Raw genomic sequence first — 24,795 nt, 5'->3', positions numbered from 1 at the left:
TGGCAACACAGCCTGCCCAGGCCATGGCTGACACTGCGGGCACTCTTGGGAGTGCATGTTGAGAATTTCTGGGTTTAAATCCTGAAGAGATTCTGTTATTATCTCCAGAACCAAAAAATTCCACACATGGAGGGATGTGTGCCTCTCAGCCTTCAGCAGACACTTGTATCATCACATTCAATCTCAGAGGGGTGGGTGACAGCATTATTTAATATCCCAGTGGGTAAAATCAGGGGAAAACAAAGATATAGCCTGATTTCAGTCTCAGTAGGATGCCCACATCATGCCATGGCTGAAGCGTGGCTCATACTGAGCAAGTCTCATGCATCCTGAAAGAGTTTCTCCTCAACCTCTCCCATTCCTTCCCAGTCTATCAAGATATTCACTTCATTTCACAGTAATTTATAGCTCCTGCATAATTAAATAAACTGACAAATGCAAAGCCTTGCTTACTGTGAGAAGCCATCTCCTGGTTTATGCATCAATACTGATGCCGATGCAGTTTTATGTTGACAGAGTGTTTTTATCCGTGCACTTTTAGACTCCAGGGAGCTGATAAATGCCAGAGCAAAGAGGTTTTATGCTCTGATTAAAAGAAATGAAGTAATTGCCATGGAGAGGCTGGAACACAAAAGAACGTGGCTATCTCCATTTACATTGCAACCACTGTCAGCACAGCCCAGAACAATGGTATCTGGGAAAGAGCCCTGCTCTCTCCAGAAGGCAGATTAATCCAGTGTGAAGGAGAACACTTCAAACTGAGAAAGTGACACTGTGAATTGTAACAGGCTCCAAAAACTTGGTGCCAAGCCACAAGCCCAAGTGCCCCTGGGGAAAAAAAGGGAAATGTTAAGACAGAAGCAAACTGCCTCACTTTAGATCTCGCTGGTCAGCTGGATCTGTTAAAGGCAATTTTCTCCTTGGGTCAGTGGATGCACTTTTGAAAGCCAAAGGAGCGACACAGTTAAAAATAAGAGTCATGAGTAAAAATAAGACTTGGGGAGGAGTTTCAAGCTGGGAAATTTGTGCAAGCTATTAGAGGAATTTTTAGAATTCCCACTTCGAGCAGATGCCCCCGAGCTCACAGATCTCTCCATCTCTTTACCTGCAGCAACCTCATCTCACAGTGCTCCCACACTGGCTTTCCCCATATGCACAAACACCAATTCAGGGTTACAAACAGAACCTGAGAAATGTCTGACACACAGTCATCAAGTTGCTTTTTCTGTTCAGCCTTAGCAGAATTGCACAGCCCAAAATTCACAAAAGAGGCTTTAATTTTCACTGGTTAGAACTGTGTAATAGTGCAGCAAAATTACTGCCATAAATTCCACAGAGTGAAAGTTTCAAGCAGTTAAATTCACTGACACGTTGTGGAGGTACAGTCCTGCAGCAATGTTTCCACCACTCAATCTCAAATGCACCTTTGCTTTTTTCCCCTCAAAGGATCTCCAGACTGAGATGTACATTCCTCATTTACATTTGAGAATTACATTTCATCAGGGACAAGGAACAGGAATTGTGTCAAGCAGGAGGAAATGCACAGGAACACAAGGTCACAAAAGCCAAAGATTGAATAAGACCTTCTCAACAACTGTACACAGGCAGTTTGGATAGAGGAGTGGCAGAAGGGAAGGAGTCATTAGAAAAGAATGGAAGTCTTTCTTCCTTGCTACATGATTTAAATTTTTCATGTCTACCAAACCAGCTCCTTGCAGGGAGGTGCCCCATTCACTCCAGCCCTCAGGCTACATTCCACAGCTGATCAATCTTTTGTTTTTTATCTCGTGGTGTAACTTTCCAGAGAAACTCAAGAGCGTTTGTTTCATGGGAACGAAGTGATGTCAACCAGCCCATAATTGAAGCACTCAACAATCAACAGAATTATTCATAATATGCATTAATATTATTGTCAAAAGCAAGTGCTTTGATCTCGCTGAAACAAATCTCGTTTTATTGGGATTGGTTTGCTTCCAGCATTTTTTCCTCCTCAAAAAATTCCCCAGAAATTCTGCTACTTCATCCTGGGTCAGGAGGCAAGGAAGCTTAAGTGTCAGAAATTCCCACAGAAAAAAAAATCTCATGTTATGACCAGGTCAGGCTCTTCTCTATTATTCATTCATTTATTTTCATTTCTTTCAAGTCATCAGCTGCCTCCACAGAAACTGAAGTGCTTCCTGCCACTGCAGTGAACCCTCTGACCTTGGTTTAGTGGCCCTGCTGTGGCTGATGAAAGGTGGCAGGGTTGGTCCTTCTGCATGTTCAGAGAAAGAATTTGTAAAGAAGAACTTCGCACATCTCTGAGTGCTGCTTTCACAGGATATGCAGAGAGATGAATTTCATCATTGAGGTGTTGCACATATAAACCACGAGTAGTTCAGTCTAGGGAACATGTACAATCACAGGCAAAATAAATCCTCTGAAATGCACAGAGCTAAGACCAGGCAACCTTAAATCTATTTATCAACTGAAAATTGCTCAGCAAAAAAAAATACAGGAATACCTATTGCTAGTGAGCCTTAATACAAAAAAGGCAAGCCCTGACAGCCCTGTGGAAGAGAAACACAAGCAGCTCTCTCTAGGCTGGCAGAAACATTCAGAGTTACAGCTTTTTGCAGCCTCTCCCAAAACAGCATCAAAAGCTTGTGCAATTACAAATCCAACATGTTATATCTTGGTCCTATCATGGAAAAAATGTAGGATTTCACTGCATAAAGTCTGTTCCTTTGAGCATTTTGGAAGCCACTCCCTACCTTCCATCAGCTGCCACGTAACTGAATTATTTACACCTCATTAGAAATGTAACTGCAGGCATTAAGGAAACCAGGAGATTTAAAAAACACAAAGACACTTCAGGTTTTTAAACAGAAATAGGTATTATGTCCTGTAAAAGGGCTTATTGTCCTCTGCAGAGAGGAGAGCTACCTAGAAAAAACTGCATTGCAAGATGTTCTGCTTCCTGGTGGAAAATCTGCACCTTTCATTCCAAGATGCAAAGCCAAGCATAGATATTCCAAAGGAATAAACAATGCTACAGGCACTTCTCCCCCACACAACTGTCACTGCCTTGTCCCTAAACTCCCACCACACTGGCCTGACCACTGCTGGGACTACCAGCAAGACAGGGCACTAAAGAAGAGACCTGCTCAGACACAGATATGGCTGTTCCCAAATAAATATGGGATTGAAAATGTTTCACATGTACAGGGATGTTTGCCAAGCTGGCAGGAGGGGACAGAGCTCTGCTCCCCAGCCAGAGGTGGCACTAGGACTGGAAAGGCACTACAAGATCCATGGGAAGAACACAGTACTGAGGAAAGGAGAAGCGGAGAAAAAATGTACTCAGGATAGGAAAACAGCACACTGGGAAGAGAAGGAAAAACAAATATCACAGGTTCTAAATGTACTCTCCAAAAATCTTGGCTTACTTAATAGTCTGTAATAATAATAATAATCAAAACCACAGAACAGTTTGGGTTGGAAGGGACCTTTAATGGTCATCTTGTCCAACCCCCTGCCATGGGCAGTGACACCTTCAACCACAACAGGTTGCTCAGAGCCCCATTCCATTTTGAATGTTTTCAGGGATGGGGCATAAGTCTTGATTTCTGAAAAGAAGGGTGAAGTCTGTAGGAAATAAAATATCAGGAGAGGATCAGGGGACAAAACACTCCACACAGTACCCTTTTCCACATGGCCTGCCCCCACCCAGGACTGTTTCCAGCAGCTCTGCTGCTGCAGCTCATGTCAGCAGTGACTGCAGCAGACATCTCCAGGCACATGTGTATTAAAGCAACTGTCTGAACAGTTTTGCTTTGCATGACTGCTCCCAAGACTTCCAGCTCACCCTAGTTTGGGCTGGGCCAGGACAGCCACTTAAACACCCTCTCTGCCATCCAGCTCAACTGAAGCAGAGCAGGGAGCATCCACAGGAGCAGTTTGACCAGCTGATCTTTCCTTAAATGACTTTTACCATCAGATATGCCCATTTCCTTCTGATGGATCTGTCCACCCTTCACCAGAGACCTGTGGAAAATCACCTCACATGTCAATGATAAATCAGTGAGGTCTGTGCTCTCCATTTCCAGGCCTACAAACCTGCTGATGCCAAAATCTGACTAGCTTATGCCAAGAACTTTATCTGATCTATTGATTCTGAGGACTTCACAATCAAATGATTTATATCTGCTGATTGTCATTATTCCAAGTAATAGGATTTTAAGATAAGAAGAGGTAATAAACTCTGGGTTGGCTTTTTGTTTTCATTCATGGTTTGTTTATTGTTGGGGGTTTTTGTTTGTTTTATGAACTGTGGGGCTTTAAGAAGCTAACATTTTTATGCAGGTTTCTCTCCTTGATCATTAAACTATTTCCTTGGATATACAGTTATGCCTAAAGTTTACTCAAAGCTACCAGGGAAGTTACCTGCAATTTGCACTGAGCCATCTTCTCCAAGAAGAATATTTCCTGCTTTCACATCCCTGTAGAAAGATAAAGCAACAGTAAGTGGAAGTCATTAAATCTTTACTTCAACCAACAAAAATACATTAAAAGGTAATTATTTCTTATCCTTTGTTTCTTATATTAGTATTTCTTGTCTCAAATCATGCAGAAATAAGGACGTCATTGTAACTTCAGTAGACAGACACTAAGTAGCATTTATATCATTTATATTTTAGGTACTACATACAGAGAAGAAAAATTAAAACTTTGCAGAAGGTACCCTCAAAAGTGCAAGGAAAGGGGTTTGTCCCAGGTTCTTAGAATTAGCTAAAAAGGTGCAAAGTGAACCTAGCACTGGTCAGATACTCATGTGCCCCTTCAGGAGGAGAGACTTCAAGAGACAGTGGGTTGATCTGGTTCTCACTCAGCCCCACATCTCACTGCTCTCCAGCCCTGCAGAAGTTCTTGTGCTTCCTCAGGACATCAGTTTAGCCCCATACACTGGTGAAAATCCAGAGAGCAGAAAAATGTTGTTTGCTTCTGGCTTAATGAGCCTGGTCAGTGAAAAAAAGTCTCCTTGTTATCTTTTTTTTTTTTTTCTTTTAATGAACAAACACACAAGAACATCCAGCATGTGCTATGAATATTTTGTACTTTCCTCTTTCTAGCCAAAAGCTCTGGTTTTCAGGTTAACAGCAACACTTCTCCATTCTTGAGGGGAACACTGCTTTCACTGCAAACACTTTGAAGTTTTCCACTTTATTTTCACAGGCTGCTCCACATGCCAAGCCAAGAGAAGCACTTCACAGCTGACACCCCTGTTCATCAGCACAAGCTGCTAAGCTTGCACTGCCCAGGAACCCACATGGAACAGGAGCAAAAAGAGGAAAACAACCCCAAAACAAGCAGATTTTCCCTCCACTGCCTTTGGCAAATATTCCAAATCCTTTCACATACAGAAAGAAGTCCAAAGCTATTTTTTTCCTCTTCTCCCTAGTGCATCATGAGAACAGAACTGGTGTGATGGCCTGGCCAAAGAGCCCCAGTCAGGCCCTGGAAATCTCCTCCTTCCTGGCTTTGCTATTCTGAAGAGGAGGCTGGGCCACTGCCAGTTACAGGCCAGGATAATTTTAAACACATCCTCTCTAGCACTAGCATTTGTCAGACTCTTCCCAATATCCAGTCTAGGACAGTGGCATGGCAAGGCTTTTCCCACAGCAGAAAAAAACTGTCCATAAGACAGTCCCACTAAAGATGATGAGCAAACTGCAGCTGACAGCACCTTTAGCCTTCAAACTGGTATTTCAAGTCATGCCAAATATACACCTCTTGCTAGCAATGCCTATCCTGGAGCTTAACTCCAATTTGAAGCACAGGTGTGAGAACAAGTACAGGAAAAATTCTTATTTGCTTTAATAATGAAGATGTGTCACAACTTCAGAGTTTCATATAGATCTGATAGCCTCAAAAAGCTGACTTTCCCTTCCAGAAGCATGATTTTTCTTTTCTTCCTGCAACCAGCACCTGGTAGCCATTGCAGACAACACAGCATCAGTGGATGCTCTTAAATATATGAAGGACCTGAAGGGATTAAATGCAGAATTAAGCGGGTGGCTACACTACCCCCCTTAGGATCCATTGACCAAATCCAATATAATTGGTGCTGTTGAGCTAATTGCCACAAGAGATAGAAACCTGACTGAGCCCTGCACTCCCACAAACTGCTCATGGTCCATAAAAAGGGGGGAATGGAAAAGCTCCCTGCCAATATTTAGGTAGAAGGTGCCTTTGGGATCCAGCCCCAGGAGCACACAGAGAGCACAGCACCAAAGCCTGCTGTGTCCTAGCTGAGGAGCTGGCTCACAGGGTGTGAAATGTGCTTGGCACAGGCACAGCCACCTCCAGGAATCCCCCTGCACACCAGCGCTAATTCAGAGGGAACACAGGGTGTTCAGGAAACTCTCCAATCCTACTGGAAATGTTTACCCACAGCTGATTCTCCTGTGACAGCCAGGATGCACGAGGCCCTGCCAGTTCCAGGTCATGGGGAAAGGAATAGGATGCATGAGGTTGCCTGTTGAAGTTATTAATTCTCTTACTGGAGTAAGAGTAATTTCCTTTTCCATCTGTACTCCAAGGCAGCTCAGGATGCTGGAGCATTTCCCCAGCAAGCTGGGCTATGCAGTATTGTGCAGCCTTTCCAAATTTCCCCTCTGGCAGAGCTGCACATGTGGCTCACCAAGCCCCCACAACAGACCACACTCAGCATTAAGGAAGTGCCAGGGAAGATTTTAAGGAAAACTAAGGATGATGTCTCAACTATCACACAGTCCATAATCCAAAACAACTCAGGCAGGTTTCACTGGTGTAGCATCAGCAACCAGAAACCAGCAGGCATTCCCTATCACCAAACCATCCCATCACAGCAGAGAAGCTGGACAGGCTTGGAGTGCATGAAGTAGCAAAACAAGCACTCAGATTGAATCCCATAGAAAAAATGAGCCAAAGGACTCCAGGCCCTTAACCCCCTCAAATCAAGAGGCTTGCTTTCTTTTTAACTTCAGCTTGGATTAATTAAAATTTACATATTTTCTCATTGGAAACAAAAGTCAGTAAACATGATGCTTAAAGCTGGTTCAAGAAATTAATACAAGTTATGGCCACAATATGAAATCCAAGAGGTCAAAACAGCCATTGCCAAGTACCCAAGTCAAACCACAGAATTAGATCACCACTTCATGTGGCACTTCCTCACAGTGACCACTCTCTGCAAAGGCCATCACTCACCCCAGCCTGGCACACTCCACCCCAGAGCAGCAAAACTCTTGGGGCAGCAAGATGTCTGGGGGGTCACTGTTCCACAGAAGCAATTTCCAGCTTTCCCATCCCTACCCCAGTGTAACAGCACTGCAGCAGCATCAGGTGAACACAGAGCAGCCTTAACACTGGGTGAGCACTCACCCCTTCCTTTTAGCATGCACTGGTGTAGTAGCAGCATCTTTGAAGCAGGTTGTCCTCTAAAATCACATTTAAAATTAAGTGCATTTGAAGCAATGGGGCAGGGGAAAGATGATCAGTGCTTTCCTGTTTGTTTTCATCAGGAGATGCTTATAAACTTGTGAGCTGAATGGTGAGAAGTTTGTTACTCCAGGATATAGTTATTACCAAGTGTAACAATTTGAAGGCACTTCCCAATAATGTGGTAATGACCATATCCTGGGCTGGTATACTGGGAATAAACTGTGTGCCTCTGGCATAATTGTTACAGTGGAAACAGGAAGCAGCTTTAGCATAAACAATAATTATATCACATTTTAAATGAAGTTACAGAAGGCTAGAGTAAACTTTCTTGTCAATAGCTTAACAAATGCTACAATACTTCTGGACACTCCTGCTCCACAGCTTCATCTTCCTCTCTTCTAAAGCCTTCAAGAGTCTTTCCACAAAATAAGGACTATGTTTTTATTTACCTTGCACTTCACAACCAGAGTGGGAAGAGAGGCTTGGATTTGCTCCAGTGCAGAGCTGTATTCTCCACATCAGCCTTGAAAGGTTTCACAGGAGGGCAGAAACCCTTCTTAATCTGCATTCCAAACTGGTTTAGCTTCCCAGTTTGACCAGACAAGAGTTACATCACATTAATGCTTCCAGCATGGGGCTGGGCCCCAGGCATGAGGTGCTGTATGAACAAATCTCATCCCAACAACAAAATTACAGCAGAACTCCAGCTATAGGAGATTTGGGAGCACAGGAAGGCAATGAGATGATGCTCCTCAGTTTTAAGTGATGTGTTCCCACACTGCCTTCAATTAATTTTTCAGTGGGGCACAGGGAAACTACATGAACTGTACCCTGGTGGCTGTGATAAAGAGTCCTTAAAATCATGCTAAATGCTCAGATCCACCCTCATCTGTAGCCCTCAATCTTTGGCCTAACCCCATGGTGGTTGTTACAGCCACTGCAACCACAACAGAAGGGACCTGAGCAAAGAGTGTCACCCCAGGAGCTCTGCAGCCCAGCAGGGAGAAGAAAACTGTCACAGGAGAGGGGAAACAGATAAGCCCTGTTTACTCTGCCTGTGCTTCCAACCTGCTGGCATGTGCCTTTAGAGCACAAAGCTGGCTGTAAGCACAGCCGTGAGTCATTTGCCCATTAGATGCAATTTACATCAACTGCAACAATAAATTTTCATGGACTGAACTCTATAGTGCATAATTTGGCACGAGGAAGGAGTGGTTGGTCCTGCCAAGTTTCATTTAAAAAAAGAGAAGGTGCAAGATGCAACAATTACTATTTTCTTTTAATGGTAATGAATAACTCAAAATATTTATGCTGAATGCAACCAATTGCTGGAGTTGACATTGTTCTGAGTAATTTGTAAAATACTTCCAGGACAGTATCTCTACATACAGTTAAACATGAGGCAATCTGTGACATTTTACACCAAATGAGTGCATCAAACATTCTTCTCCCTTCAATAAGATGCTGTTACCTGTGTCACCTCCTCCCTTTGCCTTATAAGCCAAGATATAAAAAGCTGGTGACAGGCAAGAGCTTTACATTTAGAGCTGTAAAATGTAAACTAGGCTTGCAGCATGCAGGCAGATCAGTATTTTTACCCCCTCAAATGTCAGCACGTTCAGTACAGCATAGGAGAAGGCATTCAAGGCAATTGTATTGGAAGTGCTATATATGAGCATGTCCCTGTTCCTGCTCAGAAAAGCTGTGTGCACTAACATTTTCATGCCACAGCATTGAACCTAAAGTCCCAAACTCTTGGGTGAGGTGCAATTGCTGCCTGTTACAGTGCTGTGCTGAACTGCAGAGCCAGCCTCTGAAACATCTCCCAGAGCTTGAAGGTTTTCCAATGGCAGAGAGCTGGCAGAGCAGTTCCATACTCCCTGCTGAGCCCAGCATAAGAGGAGGGAAGAGAGGGCCAAGTCCACAGCTTGCTCCATCCCTGCTCATCCACAGCCCTCTCAGCAGGTCCTCGTGGCCACTGGCAGCCAGGCCCAGCAGCAGCAGCCAGGCTGCCATAAATTCCAGCAGGGGACCAGCCCAGTGACATGTTTTATTGCCCAGGATCAGGCAAGCACAGCAACTGCAGCTTCCCTCTTCTCTGAGCTGCTCTGGCAGCTGCTGGGCTGTGGTAAAAGACCACGGCCTCCACACAGGAGCTGAGCCAGCAGCACAGAGCAACTCACAATTAACTCCTAAACTCACAACAGTGGAAGCATTTTTGAAGCTACACCTTCATGGGAATAATTAAAGGCTTTTGAATTATCATTTTAATGGCTGGAGAAACTTAGATGAATAATCCAATGTTACCAGGAACTTTAAAACATTTTTTCTTTTTTAAGAAGTCTGAAGCAAAGCTTTGAAAGGCAGAAGTGACTGACAGACTGTGGCTTTGCAAACAGAGCCATGTGAAGCCAAAGCCCACTGGAATGGACTGTCAGCTTCCATCACAGAGAGCTTTAAGAGTACAGCAAGTACTTGTTTTCTCCCTACCCTACCCAGAAGATCCAGGCAGATCACTCTGAGTGCACTGACGACCTCTTGGGAGAGATAACTCCATCCTGTCACCTGGCATAGGCAAACAGAAACCACAGTAAGGGCTGCATGAGAAATTAATCTCCCATTGTACTTCATTGTAAAAACATAAAATATCTTTCAGAGGCTCCACAATGCACTCACTAGGTACAACCCCTCTTGATTTTCTGCCCTCCAGTGCTGCAGAAGTGCACTGCTGCTTTAAGTAGAGGGTTTGGGGCCCAAGAAACCATGACTCAAATTTGATTTCTTTTAGGTCAAGTCGCTCTGGCAGCTCAGACAAGGGACAAGACAAGGGACAATTCACTAAAGAAAGCTGCAGATCTGCCTGAAATTCACTGTCATCTTGGTTGTCTGAATAGCTCCAGGGTCTGGGAAGATGCTGAGGCAGTACAGAAAGAGCTGCAGACCCTGGGCTAACTCAGTGCAAGCCTGTTATGAAGTGAGACAGGCAGCAGTGTGTCACATCCCTCACTGTGTCCCTGCCTGTCACACAGGCACCGTTATCGCAGCGCCTGCAATTTTCCTTTATCTCAGCAAATGATGTCCAGCTCACACTTCTCATTCCTGTGCCAGCTTTGTCTCTGAAGCTTTGGTGCTCTCATTAATTCCTTCTCTTCCCACGTGGTTCAAGCCTAACAGAGGATTAAAGGGAGGTGTGGTTCAAGGACGGCTCCTGCCTGCCTTGGACTCCACCTCCCAGCCATGGCCAAGCCTCCAGCCCAGCAGCAGTGCTCAAGGAACCTCAAGTGCACATCAGTGTGGTGCAAGTTGCTCCAGCTAAATCCAAACCCTTCAACAGTTTTCAGACACATCAGCTCCTTCAGCCAGAAAACAATGCTACAAGCACTGGACCTAGGCCTGCCTCCCAACATGGAGATGATCTAACCATATCAATATTCACAGCCCCACTTCTTCCTCCTGCAAATGAGGCCTTTGCTTCACACATTTGCCCCAAAGCACATCACTGCTGTGACATCAGCTCGTGGCAAGGAGGATTTGCCAAACAACCCACGCTTCTAACAACCTTCAGCAGTTAATGCAAGAGAGAAGCTCCATCTCCAACTTCATTTACCACTTGCAAAGTTTCCCCTATTCTGTCAGAACTTCTGTTTCTTTCTCTTGTATAAGGAAAGGTCTCTGCCCAGCAGACTTTAAAATCAAGCTTTCATATGTTGAACAGCAGCTAAAAATGTAACAGGACTGCTTCCACAAATGCATTTATTCAGCCTGTCCATTTCCTGACCTGCTTCCTAAGGACTGCAGTGGGGACAAGGCACAAAGACCCTTTAACACCTGCTGCATGAAAAGCAACACACAGAGTGAGCTGTGGAGTCACAAGGTCTCCTCCTGCCCCTGGAGCCCCAGATATTTTTGGGACACCCTGCCTTAGTCATTGGTAACAGAGGGAAATCATCAAGTTATAACATGGTCATATTTCAGTATTTCATGTCAAATTATTTCATGTGGAAGGAGATGGGTTTGCTTCACGTGGCAACACCAGTGACACCACCATGCTGCAGGATCTCCTGCATGTCAGAATATTATAAATGCAGGTCCACCAGTGAGGGGAGAGAATGATGAATCTGACTCCATGTTCTCAGAAGGCTAATTTATTACTTTATTACACTATATTATATTAAGAAATACTATACTGTACTAAAGAATACAGAAAAGATACTTACAGAAGGCTAAAAAGATAATAATGAAAACTCCTGACTCTTTCCAGAGTCCCAACACAGCTTGGCCCTGATTGGCCAAACAGTGAAAACAACTCACAGCAGAATCCAATGAAACAATCACCTGTGGGTGAACAATCTCCAAACACATTCCACATGAGCACAACACAGGAGAAGCAAATGAGATAAGAATTGTTTTCCTTTTCTCTGAGGTTTCTCAGCTTCCCAGGAGAAAAATCCTGGGCAAAGGGATTTTTTCAGAGAATGTGAATGCCACATCAGAATATGTTCCTAATGCATTCACAAATAGGAATTTCCAAAAAATTACCACATGTACATCACCCCAGTTTGAGTACAAACTGCATCAGGTAGCAGAAGGAACAGGAATGTCAGTGATTCCCACAGCTCCCTGCCATGATGGAAAGATGACAGGCATTCTGGCAAATACACAACCAATTTGGATCAAATTAGGCCACAGAAAAATTGACATAGGGGAGCTGAAAAAGGCAACCAGCATCCTGTTCTGGAGGAGCAGTGAGTCTATCTCTATACACACAAGGTCCAAGGCATTCCCCATGCAGCCAGGAGCTGTTCCCATCTACAAAGCCACCCACAGCTCCTGCTCAGCCATGTCTGCAACATGACACAAGAGGAGAAAGGCAGGACAGCCAGGACTCACAAGAAACCTGTCAAAAAGACTTCCTTCTCCAAAATCTGTAAGGTGACAGTTTTAAGCATGACCAGCATAGGAAGAAGGATCTCTATTTCATCCAGTTATCCCCATAAAATGGAGAAAGCAGTTATAAAATCAGGTATCTATACAAGGGAAACAAGTCCTCACTGCACTCCCAGTCTCACTTGGTGATGCTTTCCAGGCTACCATGAAGGGATGGATTTCTCTGTGGCAATTCTTTGTTTGTTGTCCTAAATGTGTACGGATTTTGTCTAACTTTTGTTTTTGAAAGTATTCACTTAACTTTTTAGTATCAAAGTTTTATTAGAACTCCACAAGGCAAGATATAATTCAATCTAGTAAATATTTAAAAAAAACATTTTCTGATGCAGCCTTATAATATTTTCAAGTGTGTTTAATATCTTACCACAAAAATTTAGCAAGTGGCCCTTTTCTCCTGCTTTAGCATAAGACATGAATGAAAAGACTGCAGTGGTCTGAATAAATGTTTAAAGCACCTCTACATATGCAGCTTTTAGGATCTATGAAGGCCAGAAATTCTGGTGCACCAAACCAGGGAACAATTTCCAAAGTTCTCATTTTGAAGTGAGTTCTATTCACATCATATATCATCACAGCAGAACAGATGAACAAGACAATTTAAACAATTACTCTGCTGCTGGAGAGATGCTGCAAGAGCCTATATTGGGTGACCTAGTCTCAGCAATCTACACCAGATGAAGGCAGTGACATGAGAAAGATGTCACAAACTGTGTTGTACACGTGTGAATGGCACTGGCTTTCTTCAGAGTAACAAGCCCAGAGTTTGTTCCATTTTCACTCAATACATTTAATGCTGTAGGCAGTGAATGATTATTCCCCCTGAAAACACATCAAATTCAAATACTCCTGACAACTTGAGAATTGCTAGAAACCACCATTACCTGAGTGTACAAGTCAGTCATGGATCACTGACCAAAACCTGTCACTGCTGTAGAACCTTTAGGAGATCACCCAACCTCTATTTTCCCACTCTTAATCAATTTTTTCCTGCTTCTCACCTCCATGTAGCAAAGCAGAGAGAAAAACCTAAAAACTCCTCTCTCTTTTATAAAAGGCCTACCTTTGATAAAAGAGTTGTTCTACAAAACAGTTGGGGTTTCCTTTGGACTAACCCAAAGTTACTTTGAGTAACTGCAGAACACCCGGTGACAAAGTTCACAGGTAGCTCCTGGGTGTGAGGGAAAGGACAGGGGGACAAACACCTGACTGCAGCAGCCACACCTTCAGGCATCACCCTGGAGCCCACCTGCACCCCTGTGCTGCAGGGAGTTCCCAAGAGCTGGGGCATCACCTGGAGCTGCTGCAGGGCCCCCAGCACTCCTGTGATTTCTGCAGCAATGAGATTTTACCATCAGAGCTTGAAATCCCAGGTTTTTAGACTTCAGAGCAAAGACTGTCTTTATTCACTTTGAGGCAAACTGTCTCCACAGGAGTTATTGTTTCTGGCTGTCTGCAGCTTTGGGATTACAATCTGGTTTGTATTATCTCTCCGTAACCACAGGGAAGTTTCTTTTTTTTAAACAATGAATTTCTGCATGATGCAGTGGAAGAAACAGCCACCAGGAAAGCATGCTGGTTTGCCAAACCACCACAACAAACCCCAGTTTGACTGTACAGAGACTGGGGGTTCAGTGTCCTTGGGCCCTTGACACTGCACAGCAAGGTGTTTATTTGGGGAACAAATCACCTAGCTCAGTCTAGAGCAGCCTCTTGTCCTCCTTCCTACTGACACACAAAAGATAACATTTCTATTCTTCTGGCTTTTGAGCTATTTACAAATTAAAGCTCTAGAATTTCTATTAACTACCAGCTCTAAAGGTTATTTCTACCCATCCCATACTATAAGAGAGAAGAGAACAAAGTACATCTCTCTGAATAAAAAAATTGCACTTCCCACAGCTAAGCAATAGCCAACTTTCAAATTACTGGTGTCCTGCCTGAAAATCAAACTGGAAAGTAGAGGTGGAAAGGCTCTGCATCCTGTTATCCATTCCTCAATCCTCCCCTACCAAAGTTCACTTCCAAAACACACTCCCCAAAGCAAGATCACAGCACTGCAGAGAGGAGGGCTTGAAGTTCTCCCCCAGTATTCTACAGAAACATCAAAGTACACTATTTCAGAGGCTCACTGGAATCCAGTTTAACCACAATACCTGCCAGCATGGCTATCAATGCAATAATCAGCTACATGAAAATTAAACTTGAATCCTGTAGGACAGCCAAGTTCTGCCAAAATACATCCAACAGCTCCTTCATCTTAAATCAAGAACTTGCAACTGGAGGTGAGCTCCTGCAAAAATCCCACATGCAAGTATTGGTGATGTGTATGTGCAGGTATATAGATTCCCATTTTTCAGAAGTTATTTACTCTCAGTATGGGTAAAGAGGCAAAGAATTAAACTTTGATTCCCTGTCAAAATCATCCTAAGGTCCCCCCCAAAAAATAAAATTAACCTATCCAGCATAAAAGCACAGCAAGAATATTCTTTCCAGGGTCTCTTCAAAGCTACATTCAAACAGCTGTCCCAGCACCCTGCTGCTCACATTCTGATTTTGAAAAGACACCAAAAACACCCCAAACATTTTGTGTGGCAGCACAGGCTGATCTAACTCAGCATATAAAACATGTTGCTGCTCCTCTCACTCTCTAATAAGTGGAGCAGCAAACAAACTAATAGCTGGATTGCTGCCATGCCAATAGTTCAAGTGCATGCAACTCTAAACCACTTCCCAGGCTTTTTTTTTGTTTTTACAAAAAAACAGGGCAGTATCACATTTATTGTGCTGCAATAGGAGAATCTGGTTATATTTAAGCAGTGTATTATTTCACCTGGACTAACTAAAATATTCAGTTACACAACAGCTAATCATGAACAGAAGATAAGCTCAGAGATAAAAATAGGGAGAAAGACAGAGAGACCTTGTAACAGTTAATCAGCATGATTCATTTGTCAGCCTGCCATACCCAGCACCACCTGAAAAAGAAAGCCTTGAAGTTCCCTCCAATAAATCTTTTTAAGCAATAAAACCTCTTGGGTTGGTTTTGCTTTAGTTTTATTTCTAAGTCATTCATCAAACTCCTGCTAATCCCCAAATACACAGAGGAATCAGAGTCTAAATGGGGAACAGGTACAACATACCCTGAGTGTCACCCAGCCCAGATTAGCCTGGCAACGACCCCTGACAGCACTGTCAGTCTTGTTTGATTTCCATAGAGAAATGTGCCCGAGCAGATTCCTGCAGGACAGCCTCACCCAGGGCTTCCCAGTGTGGCCCTCTGTCCCCAGAGCTCTGGCTGCTGCCCAGGCACTTCACTCACTGAACATGAGCCGGCTCACTGGCATTGCAGATCCTCCTTGGGATCACCGCAGGAACCACAACAGGGACAGTAGCAGCTGGCACCAGAGAGGGGACAGGGACAGGGCAGGGAAGGCAGGGAGCTGCCAACTCCCAGATAAGGCTGCCACTGGTGATTTTGGAAGAAGATTGGGACCATTTGTAATCAATTGTTGCTGTGGTATAGAGTGTTCATGAAAATAAAACTGATTTTGTCTTCTCCTTTGTCTTTGCCATAAGGCCTCAGACACTGCTCATCAGCCCTTGCAAGATGAAAGCAAAAAAAAAAAAAACATCACTTTGGGCAATGTGGGAGATTTCAGCATTTATTCCTGAACAATGGTGTCTATTCAAGTTTCAGACTCGCTCTGGCTGTTAATTAGGAAAGTAAACAAGAAAAATTTATAATCTAAGCCTTCACCAGATATTTGGCTTTCTAATCTCCTCTAGAGAATACTGACAAACTCCTCTCCTGTCCAAAGCAGGGATTTGCACTTCCACACCAAGACAGCTCCCCAAACCTTAATTGGAAGTGGCATTAAGTTCAAGGCAGGCGTAGGCAGAGCAAGATTCAGCAGCAGCAAAATTTCATTAAGCCAGTTTTTCACGTGTTAACTTCATTTACCCATTTAAGATTATGCATAATTTAAAAGTATTGAGCAGCTCCACTGACAGAAATATGTTCTCTGATCTCAATGGTGATTTACAGCCCCACTTCTGGTCTACAGTGCCCACAAAATTACATTTGGGACCCAATATTCATGGTTTGGGCTGTGCCACTGGCCTGCCTGTCCAACTTCAGATGTGCTAATTACAGTCATCCACTCATGCTGTGTCTCTAATTTTATCAAGTTGTTTTCTCCAAGGCGTAATATAAGCAGACTTTGGAGATTTAGTGTAACCAGCTGAACATTTTTTCTGCTGGATGGCTGCTTGCTTTGGGCTGGCTGTTCCAGGTCTTAACTAAAGCCCTTCAATTTTGACCCTTCACAGCTGATCCTGCTCTGGCCTAATGTTCACCCCAAGTACAGCTGCCCCACACTACAATACAATATCTGCAGTTCAGCCACCACTTGATGTGCTTTCCTTGAGAGCCAGATACTTTAAGCTGACCCAGGGGACCAAAGTTCAGTTATTTTAAACACTTCCTCTGAGAGCATCCCAGGCATGGCTGCAAGATTTCCACCTGCCTTTCCCATCAGGCATGGCCGGTATTATGACCCCTAGCATGAAGCAAAACGGGAAAACTGTACAGATATTCCTACAGTTGAGGAAAGGTCCCAGCTGCACTACAACTTGAAACTGTGTTTGCCTCAGGAGCACACACACATCTGGATAAAATGGAACACAGCATGATGAACTCCATTAAGGAAACATGTTTCATCCCTCAAAGGCATGACAGCTTGCCTTCTGCCAACAGCCCAAACAGCTTTGCATCACAGGTAGGAAACCACACAACATTCCTTCTGTATCCCACTTCTCCAAATTCCCCAGACTGCTGTGCCCAGCACAATGAGATAATCCAAATCCTTTTCTGTGATAAAATATTACACAGTTTTTGGAGCAGCCCCAAAATATAGGGATGAAACACATGCAGAGGGGCTGATGCATAACCACAACCTTAAGCTGCAGCAATGACACAGCTCTGATTTCTTTGCTGAAGTTTGGGCAAAATGCTTCGATGAGCAGGATGAGAATGGTCACAGCAGGTTTGATCCAGTTCACTTCCAAATGATTCAATATGAATCATATTTTCTTCAGACCAGCAGTTTGAATTTTGTGAACACGGTATTTTTGCTGAGTACAGTAAAAAAAAAAAAAAACCACACTACACACATAAATTTATTATCTCTAATCTTTACCACATTTACTAGTTTTGCTTTTCCACTCCAGCCAGCCAAATGGAGAACCACCTCTCTTCAATACATGAAACATTATGCAGTATCTTCCAAGAAACTGAGATTTACCAGGTTTCTACTGCTTTAACATATATATTTCAATTTCACTAGACCAGAAGACAACTGAATCAGCCAAGCAAACCTACTGCAGGTCACAGATGAACACAGTTCTGTCAATTACTTATGGCAAAGTGAAAACTTACTGGCATGTAATTGGCAAATAAGTTGGTTTATTGCTTTACTCTAAATTCCCAGAGCTGCCTCAAGTCTTATCTCAAAAAACAAAGTTAAGCAACAAGCAACCAGCTATGAAATCAAAACTGTCTCCAATGAAGACAATGATTCTTGTAAAACCAGAATTTTAGTTGAGACTGGAAACCAAAATTTCAGACGTCTTTCAGGGAGAAGAATTCCACCTGAATCATTTCCAACTGTTTCTTTGCTTTTAATCCAAAATAACCTACAAAAGTCAGTCAGTTTGATTGAAACTATGAATACTTCTTGTATTTTCTAATTAAAATAACATTTTGGCAAAAAAATTACCTCTTCTTGTGCAGCTATAAGAGGACAGAAACTTACTCCAGCATAGCAGCAGCAATGCTTAAAATGGCATTGTACCAGAGGAGAGCCAAGCTCACAAAATTCCCAAGAAAGAAGAGGCTGCTCCAGTAGCAGTCTGTGGCTGGGATTGTGTATATTACCCACAAGCAGTATATTCTATTTTCAGCACATATTTAGGATTGCAAATCTCAGTCTTTTTAACACAGAACAGACCAACTTAGCATCTTCTCCTACTGAACTACACAACACCTTGACACCAGGCGAGAGGAAAATGTGATTTAAAAACACATCCCAGACAAATACCAGCATAGAAACCCATGAATTTCAGTGATCTGTCAGATCACAGGCCATTAGTTAACTGAGCTTTGCCTGCAGAAGCAGTTTTTCCATTATTTTTATTTCTTTTCCTTTTTTTTTTAATAAAATTACTCAAATTCAAATTTCATTATGTTGATCTTACAGTTAACCTCAAAAAAAAAGAATCAGAGCTGGAAGGACTTTTTATTAAATTGCTCAACTCTGCCTACAAAGTGCTCTTGGTAATTTGTAGCTCTGCAAGAAACAAAGCCAGTGGAAGTTTTCCAGCTTTCCATCAACTACACTTTGCAGCTGAATGTTGACATTTAGAAAAAGATCCCCTATATTAGAACTTTCAACACCCCAAAATTTACCCAAATTTGGCCTAGTCATTATATGTAGACATAGCATATGGAATACAAACATTTGAATTCTGCATTTTAATAAAGCTCCTACCTTTACTTTTCTCTCTTTATGCCCTCAGCAAGTTATGGGATGGGACTCTGTGCTCAGCTACTCTGTTTCAATAACATTTTATGACATGAGAAAAACATAAAATACCTGTGGATTTGCCCGTTTTTATGCAGGTAGTCCAGTCCCTCCAGCACCTCCTTAAGGATTGTGGCTATACAAGCTTCATCCAGGACACCAGTCTTGTGTTCTCCTTTGGCCACAATGTGCTTGATAATATCCAAAACAGAGCCTAGAAGAGTTAAACACCTTAGTTTAAACTAGAAGAACTGATTCCCAGTTAAATGTAATTTATCATCGTTTAATATACAAGAAATTCACTGATGATGGTCAGGATCAGAGTCAGAAGGTGAAGCTTTTGCTGCAGGAAAGCAGAGGCAACAATGCACCCCTGGGGGCAGAGCCTCAAGGGGGGCTGTAAAACCCCTGTGAACACAAGCAACTGAGAAGTTATTTGAACAAGCCAAAATGTAAAATGTACACACACATGACACTTGGAAGGTTTTTAAGTAGATACTGATGCTACAGCTGGCTTAGTGCTGAGTACTGGAGAAGCTGAAGGGGAAAATGGAAAAAGCAGGGGGCTGCCAGGACTCAAGCTGAAAGTAACAAGCTTGATAAAATTAGGCACTTTCAGCTCCTACAAATTCTGTGCAGAGGAATATCAGGAAAAATCCATCTGTTAAGGGCTGGTACAACCCTAACAGGAAAAAAAAAAAGTGGAAATCATTAACTAGAGAAGAAATGAGGCTGAGTTCTGACAATAAGTCCCTTCTTCACTGTGTACAAAACTGGAATAGCTCAGATCCTTCCCTAGAAGCATGTTTAGTCTCTCTCCCAAGCATGGTGTGAATTACATCATCTTCCATGACAAACCAGGCTTTAGAGAGCAAACCACTTCTTCAAACTGCACCCAGGAATAAACGGAACCAGTGACTCGCACCAGGCCCCTTGTGCAAGGCCCAGCTTCTCACAGGCACTGCCTACTGCCCTCTTTGTATTTGCAGCTGAACTGGAGATACTTCTCAGAACTCTTTATTGCTCCAGCATGGCATGGCTAAGCCTCTTTTCCAAAGCCTGTGCCATGTAGCCCCCTCAAATTTGGGTTTCTATGGTTTAATGGCTGGATAGGGACTAGTAGGGGTTTTACAGCTATGGGCACAAAGCAATGTCAGCAGTACTGGGAAGTTCTTAAAGAATGAGAAAAGCAGGCACAACTGGAGAACATAAATTGCAGCTTTGTTCGTCTTTGAACAGGAAACTTACAGGGAAAGAACATCTCAGTACTAACTAACTAACTCAGCTAGTTTAGAAAAGCTGGCGTCGGTTTTAGAAAATTTTAGAGAAGTTAATTCTTCTTAACTCACAATCAAAAAGGTAAGAGAAAATTATTTTTGGATCTGAAGAACAGAAACTCTCATAAATTTGGCTCATGGGAGAATTAGAAGTTTCACCTTGTAAGTTCCTGAAGCAAGTGAAAAATACAAAAGAGGTTTTTAGTTTGATTTTCTTCTCAAACTTCAGGTTCAGGTAGAAAAAAAACCCTTCCTCTTAAACATTTATTTTATTAACTATCCAAATTGAATTTCTAGGCTAAAACAATTGTGCAGATCAGTTTTCACTTAGAAGAGTGTTTTCCTTTTGGACTCTCCTACGAAAGCAGAAGCTGCAAGGTTTGAATACAAACACCATGTGGAAAGGTTCATTTTGCACAATTCAAACTGCCCAGGAAACAATTACATGGGTGCACAGTGTCCTTTAGCTGGTGCAAAGCAGTAAATGCTGAGCTCATCTAAAAGCTTGCTGCAGCCAGCAGAGCTACTGTTTCTCACTTTCCATCTTCTCTGGCCCACTGGCACCAACTTCACCTGGACACCAAAACATCCAGTAAACCCAGTGGAAATAAATTGAGAGATAAATTGGTTGCCCTGAACAGCACCTTCAGCTTCCTCTTACCAAAAAAAATCTTTGTTTAGTTCAAGATATTTGCAGATGACACAATCTTAACACAGAAGACTCTAACAACAAAAACAGAAAAAAAACCCAGAGGAAAATGAAAAAAAAAATACAGAAACGAAGTTACATAACAGTGCCCCAACATTTTATGCAAACATAGTCAGTGTTCAGCCTTCCCTTACCCCACCCAAGCAGAGAAACACACTCATGTTTAGTGAATTTTGACATGGGTCTTACCCAAAGGTACAACCCAGATGTAACTCAGGTTGTTTTGACATATGTTGGACTTCCTGCATCCGAGCAAGAATATCTTTACTGAAGACAGCTAAGATTTCAGATGTTGGAGATGGACCCCTTCACTGAAATCTCACCTTTATGCTCTGAGAAAAGCATCTTCTGTTGTGTGTCATAAGGACTCACCTGGCCTTCAGCCTGTCATATTTTCACATTTAAAGAGTATGTGCTTATGAACTTTGAGGCTTCTTATTCTGGACAAGAATTTCTGTGACATCAAAAATATTCCAACAAAGAAGCCCCTCCACATCCACTGTTCAGGTTTTTCCTCTGAAATGTGCCTTAATCTGGAGAACAAACTGTCACTTGTTTTAGAAGTCCAGTGAAAATATGTGGTTCTTCACGTACTCATTTTGTCCTCTTTCCACCCACGACTCCGTTAGCAGACTTGGTTCACAAACATTTCCCTTCTCCTGCAAAGGGCTCAGGGAACATGAGGAGGCAGATCATATGGTGCTCAAATTCATTTGGTCAAAAAATCCTCTATTTAGCCAAGTCAGAGGTTGTATTTAACCCTGAAAGGGGGGTGGAGGGTAGACAGACAAGAGGGCATGCACAGAGCCAGCCCTGGTTGTGAAAAGGCTGATTCACACCCAGGCTATATCTGTTCCCAGTCCTGCCTGACACTTTTAAAGCACATTTATTTTAAAACCACTTTCACATTGAGATGTTCATAGAAGTGGGGGAATTTGCCAGTCCTCTGCAGAAAGAAGAACAGCAAAAAGGGATCAGCAAAATGCCCACCATAGGAAACAGCTGAGAAGCAATCCAAGAGCCACCCTTCTGCTGGAAAAAGTGTTCTTAGGATCATCCCCCTTTGTCTGCTCAGGGTTTGGCCACTGGCACCACAGCACCATGAAACTGTGATTTTTCCAACTCACAAATCAATAAGTTTGGGAGTTGGTTCTGACTCACAACTCAACTGCAACTTCATTAAGCACAGCACCAGGGAATACACAGAACAAAGCCAAGCTGCATTTCCCAGCACTGCTCCGTGGAATGTTCCAGCATTCTGGCTCAGGAAGCCTGGCATGGAGCAAGAGAATAACCAAATCCCCAAAGAGAAACCCACAGCCAAGGCAGGAGCTGCTTTGAAAGAAGTCAAGGGAATTTCACTGTCAAGGAAAACACCTCCTGCAGGAAGGCCAGGATTGGTAGCAGCATGAGGCTGAGCAATTCCATGCAAATTTGATACCAGAGGTCTCAGTTAGTGTGTGACACACTCACCAGGGTAAAGCCTCCACTGTCTCAGGATACCGACAAAATCCCACACCACCTCCATTACACTGGACTAAGAGATGAGGGAATCAGAATCTGAAGGGGGAAATGACTGTTCTGCACAGTGGCCTGTTCCCAATCCAGCAATACAATAACTGCTAAAATTAACTGAAAACTAATCCAGCTGAACTGGAACCAGGGCCTTAACCACACCAGAGGATGTGCTTAACAAACTGACCACACTGCTGGGAAACACCAGCATGACTGCACAGACTGCCAGCTTCTGAGCCAGCTTCAAACCAGTTCAGGAGTAACTGGGCAAGAGAGAGCACATCCAGACTCAGCTGGATCTCTGCTTAAATGCAGTTTCACTATGGATTTGTGCTCCATGTGCAAACTCCTCAATCTCACTTTTAGACAGAACCTAGTGGCCAGAGGATGAGATTCACACTGGAAATGAGGTATCTTGCTCTGTATTTACAGTTACAAGATTTTCAAGGAGAAAACAAATCCACTACAATGTCTCCAGAAAAGAAAAAAATACCTTTGACTCCTCCCTAAAATAAAACCTCTATTTTAGATAATGCTGTGAAGCACTCTGGTGTGTATTATACATGGTATTAGGTTTGATTACTACAATTCCCTCTTATTTTTCTCATTAAAAATTCACAAGTAGCAAGTACGTACCCAAAGTACAGGAAGTTGAATCCTAAGTCAGAGAAAGATATAAAAAAGAAATTAAGTTTGGCTGAGGCTGACTGGAAAGCTCTTCCAAGCCCAGAAGGGCCACATACCAAGAAAAGACAAAACAAGACACAGAGAGAAGGGTCAGAACTAGAGTCTAACCATAAATATAAATAATGCTGTCATTAACAAGGATGTTTAAAGAAAGCCGGTGATGAGCAACTGATCTCAAAGCCCAACAGAAGACAAAGGAAAGCAGACAACATTTAGTGATTGATATGGAAAAAATGCAGCTAAAACAAATTCCTGCCCATCAAATCTACACTGTGCAGCACATCAACAGGAAGCCTACAGAGATACTGTGCAATCTGATAAAGCATTTAGCATGACTTGTCATTCATCATCCCAGTGTCTCAGTGTTCTCTGACACCAATGCTCATGGAAATGCACCTCCTAAGTGAAGAGTAAGCTCTCAGTGCACACTGTACAGCAGTTGAGAGGGCAGTGGTTTTCTGCCCAAACTCACAAGTTCCCAGTTTGTTCCAAAAGCTGCTAATGCTGTAGCTCCTAAGGACAGCACGAGTGAGAGGAACCAATACACAGACTTACCCTCAGCTGAGAGAGCCCAACCTGTAACTACTTGTAAGAGAAGGATATTCAGGTTTTGAATATTGACACCAGGCAGCCCACTTGCAATGGACAGTCCTGGATCCCAGCAAAAGCAATCCTGACTTGCACCCCACACATATCCAGTAAAACTGACTCTGTCAACACCATGAATTGTGTGATTTAACAAAGATACCAGTTTATCTATGGTGACAAAATGAGATTAAAGTTCCAGGGTTCATGCACCTCACTGTTGTGCCCCTGCATCACTTACAAAGCCATCCTATAAAATGGGATCACTGCAGTCAGTAACTGGAAATCCAGTTTTCCAGGCAGGGTGGAGACCAAAGAGCCCGGAACTCCTTACACCAGCTTTGCTGCTGAAGACAACTTCTGTGTAATCACACCCTCGGGGCAAGAAGTCCTAATTGTTCCACTGATTCACTTTCAACAGCAAACCACCACAAACACTGAGGCTTCCTGTTCCAAATGCAGAGCACGATTCCTTGACCTCACCTACACCAGCAGGCCTGTGGAATGGCATTTAGGAAGCCTGTTTCTGACGTTGCTCCTCAGCAGAGGAAGAAAACATCCACACTCATCAGTGGCACTGCTTAGGGCTTCAGCACACTGCACTCTGAAGCAGAGAAGGGCATGAAAACCTGAGCAGAAATGAAAGCTTGTTTGGAACAAGATTATAGATGAATGCAGGAATATTCCAGCTGGAATTTTACATGCCCCCAGAGGAACAAAAAAATGTACAACAGAGCTGGTTGCTATGGGAACCATATCTTGCATGTTATATTATAACTTAAGTGACAGAACCAAGATACACTTTAAGTTAAATGCAAAGAAAACTCCTCGTTTAACTTTGTCTGGGAAGCAGAATGGGAAAATTTAATTCTCTAACTTCCAACCTGGAAAAAACAACAACAACAAAAAAAGCAGGTAACAATACCTGCATTGATTGGCCATTTAGAGGCCTGGCACAAACAGGCTGGGAAACAGTGCTGGGGAATCACCAGACAACTTTGTGAGAACCAAAATCTGCCCCAAACCTGAC

At 43.0% G+C, this 24,795-nt stretch overlaps 1 protein-coding gene across 2 annotated transcripts in view; it reads right to left on the bottom strand.

Annotated features, from left to right (window-relative positions):
* OXSR1 (oxidative stress responsive kinase 1) overlaps positions 1-24,795 on the bottom strand; it is an 88,099-nt gene that overhangs the window by 29,455 nt on the left and 33,849 nt on the right. For both annotated transcript variants that reach the window (XM_066550735.1, XM_066550743.1), the window contains 2 exons: positions 19,065-19,206; positions 4,426-4,481 (listed from right to left, as the gene is read on the bottom strand). In XM_066550735.1, coding sequence (XP_066406832.1) covers positions 4,426-4,481; positions 19,065-19,206 — 198 coding nt within the window. The remainder of the gene's footprint in view (positions 1-4,425; positions 4,482-19,064; positions 19,207-24,795) is intronic.

This window comes from Molothrus aeneus, chromosome 1 (assembly GCF_037042795.1).
Source record: "Molothrus aeneus isolate 106 chromosome 1, BPBGC_Maene_1.0, whole genome shotgun sequence".
Classification (NCBI taxonomy): Eukaryota; Metazoa; Chordata; class Aves; order Passeriformes; family Icteridae; genus Molothrus; species Molothrus aeneus.
This window is presented reverse-complemented; position numbering and strand designations above follow the sequence as displayed.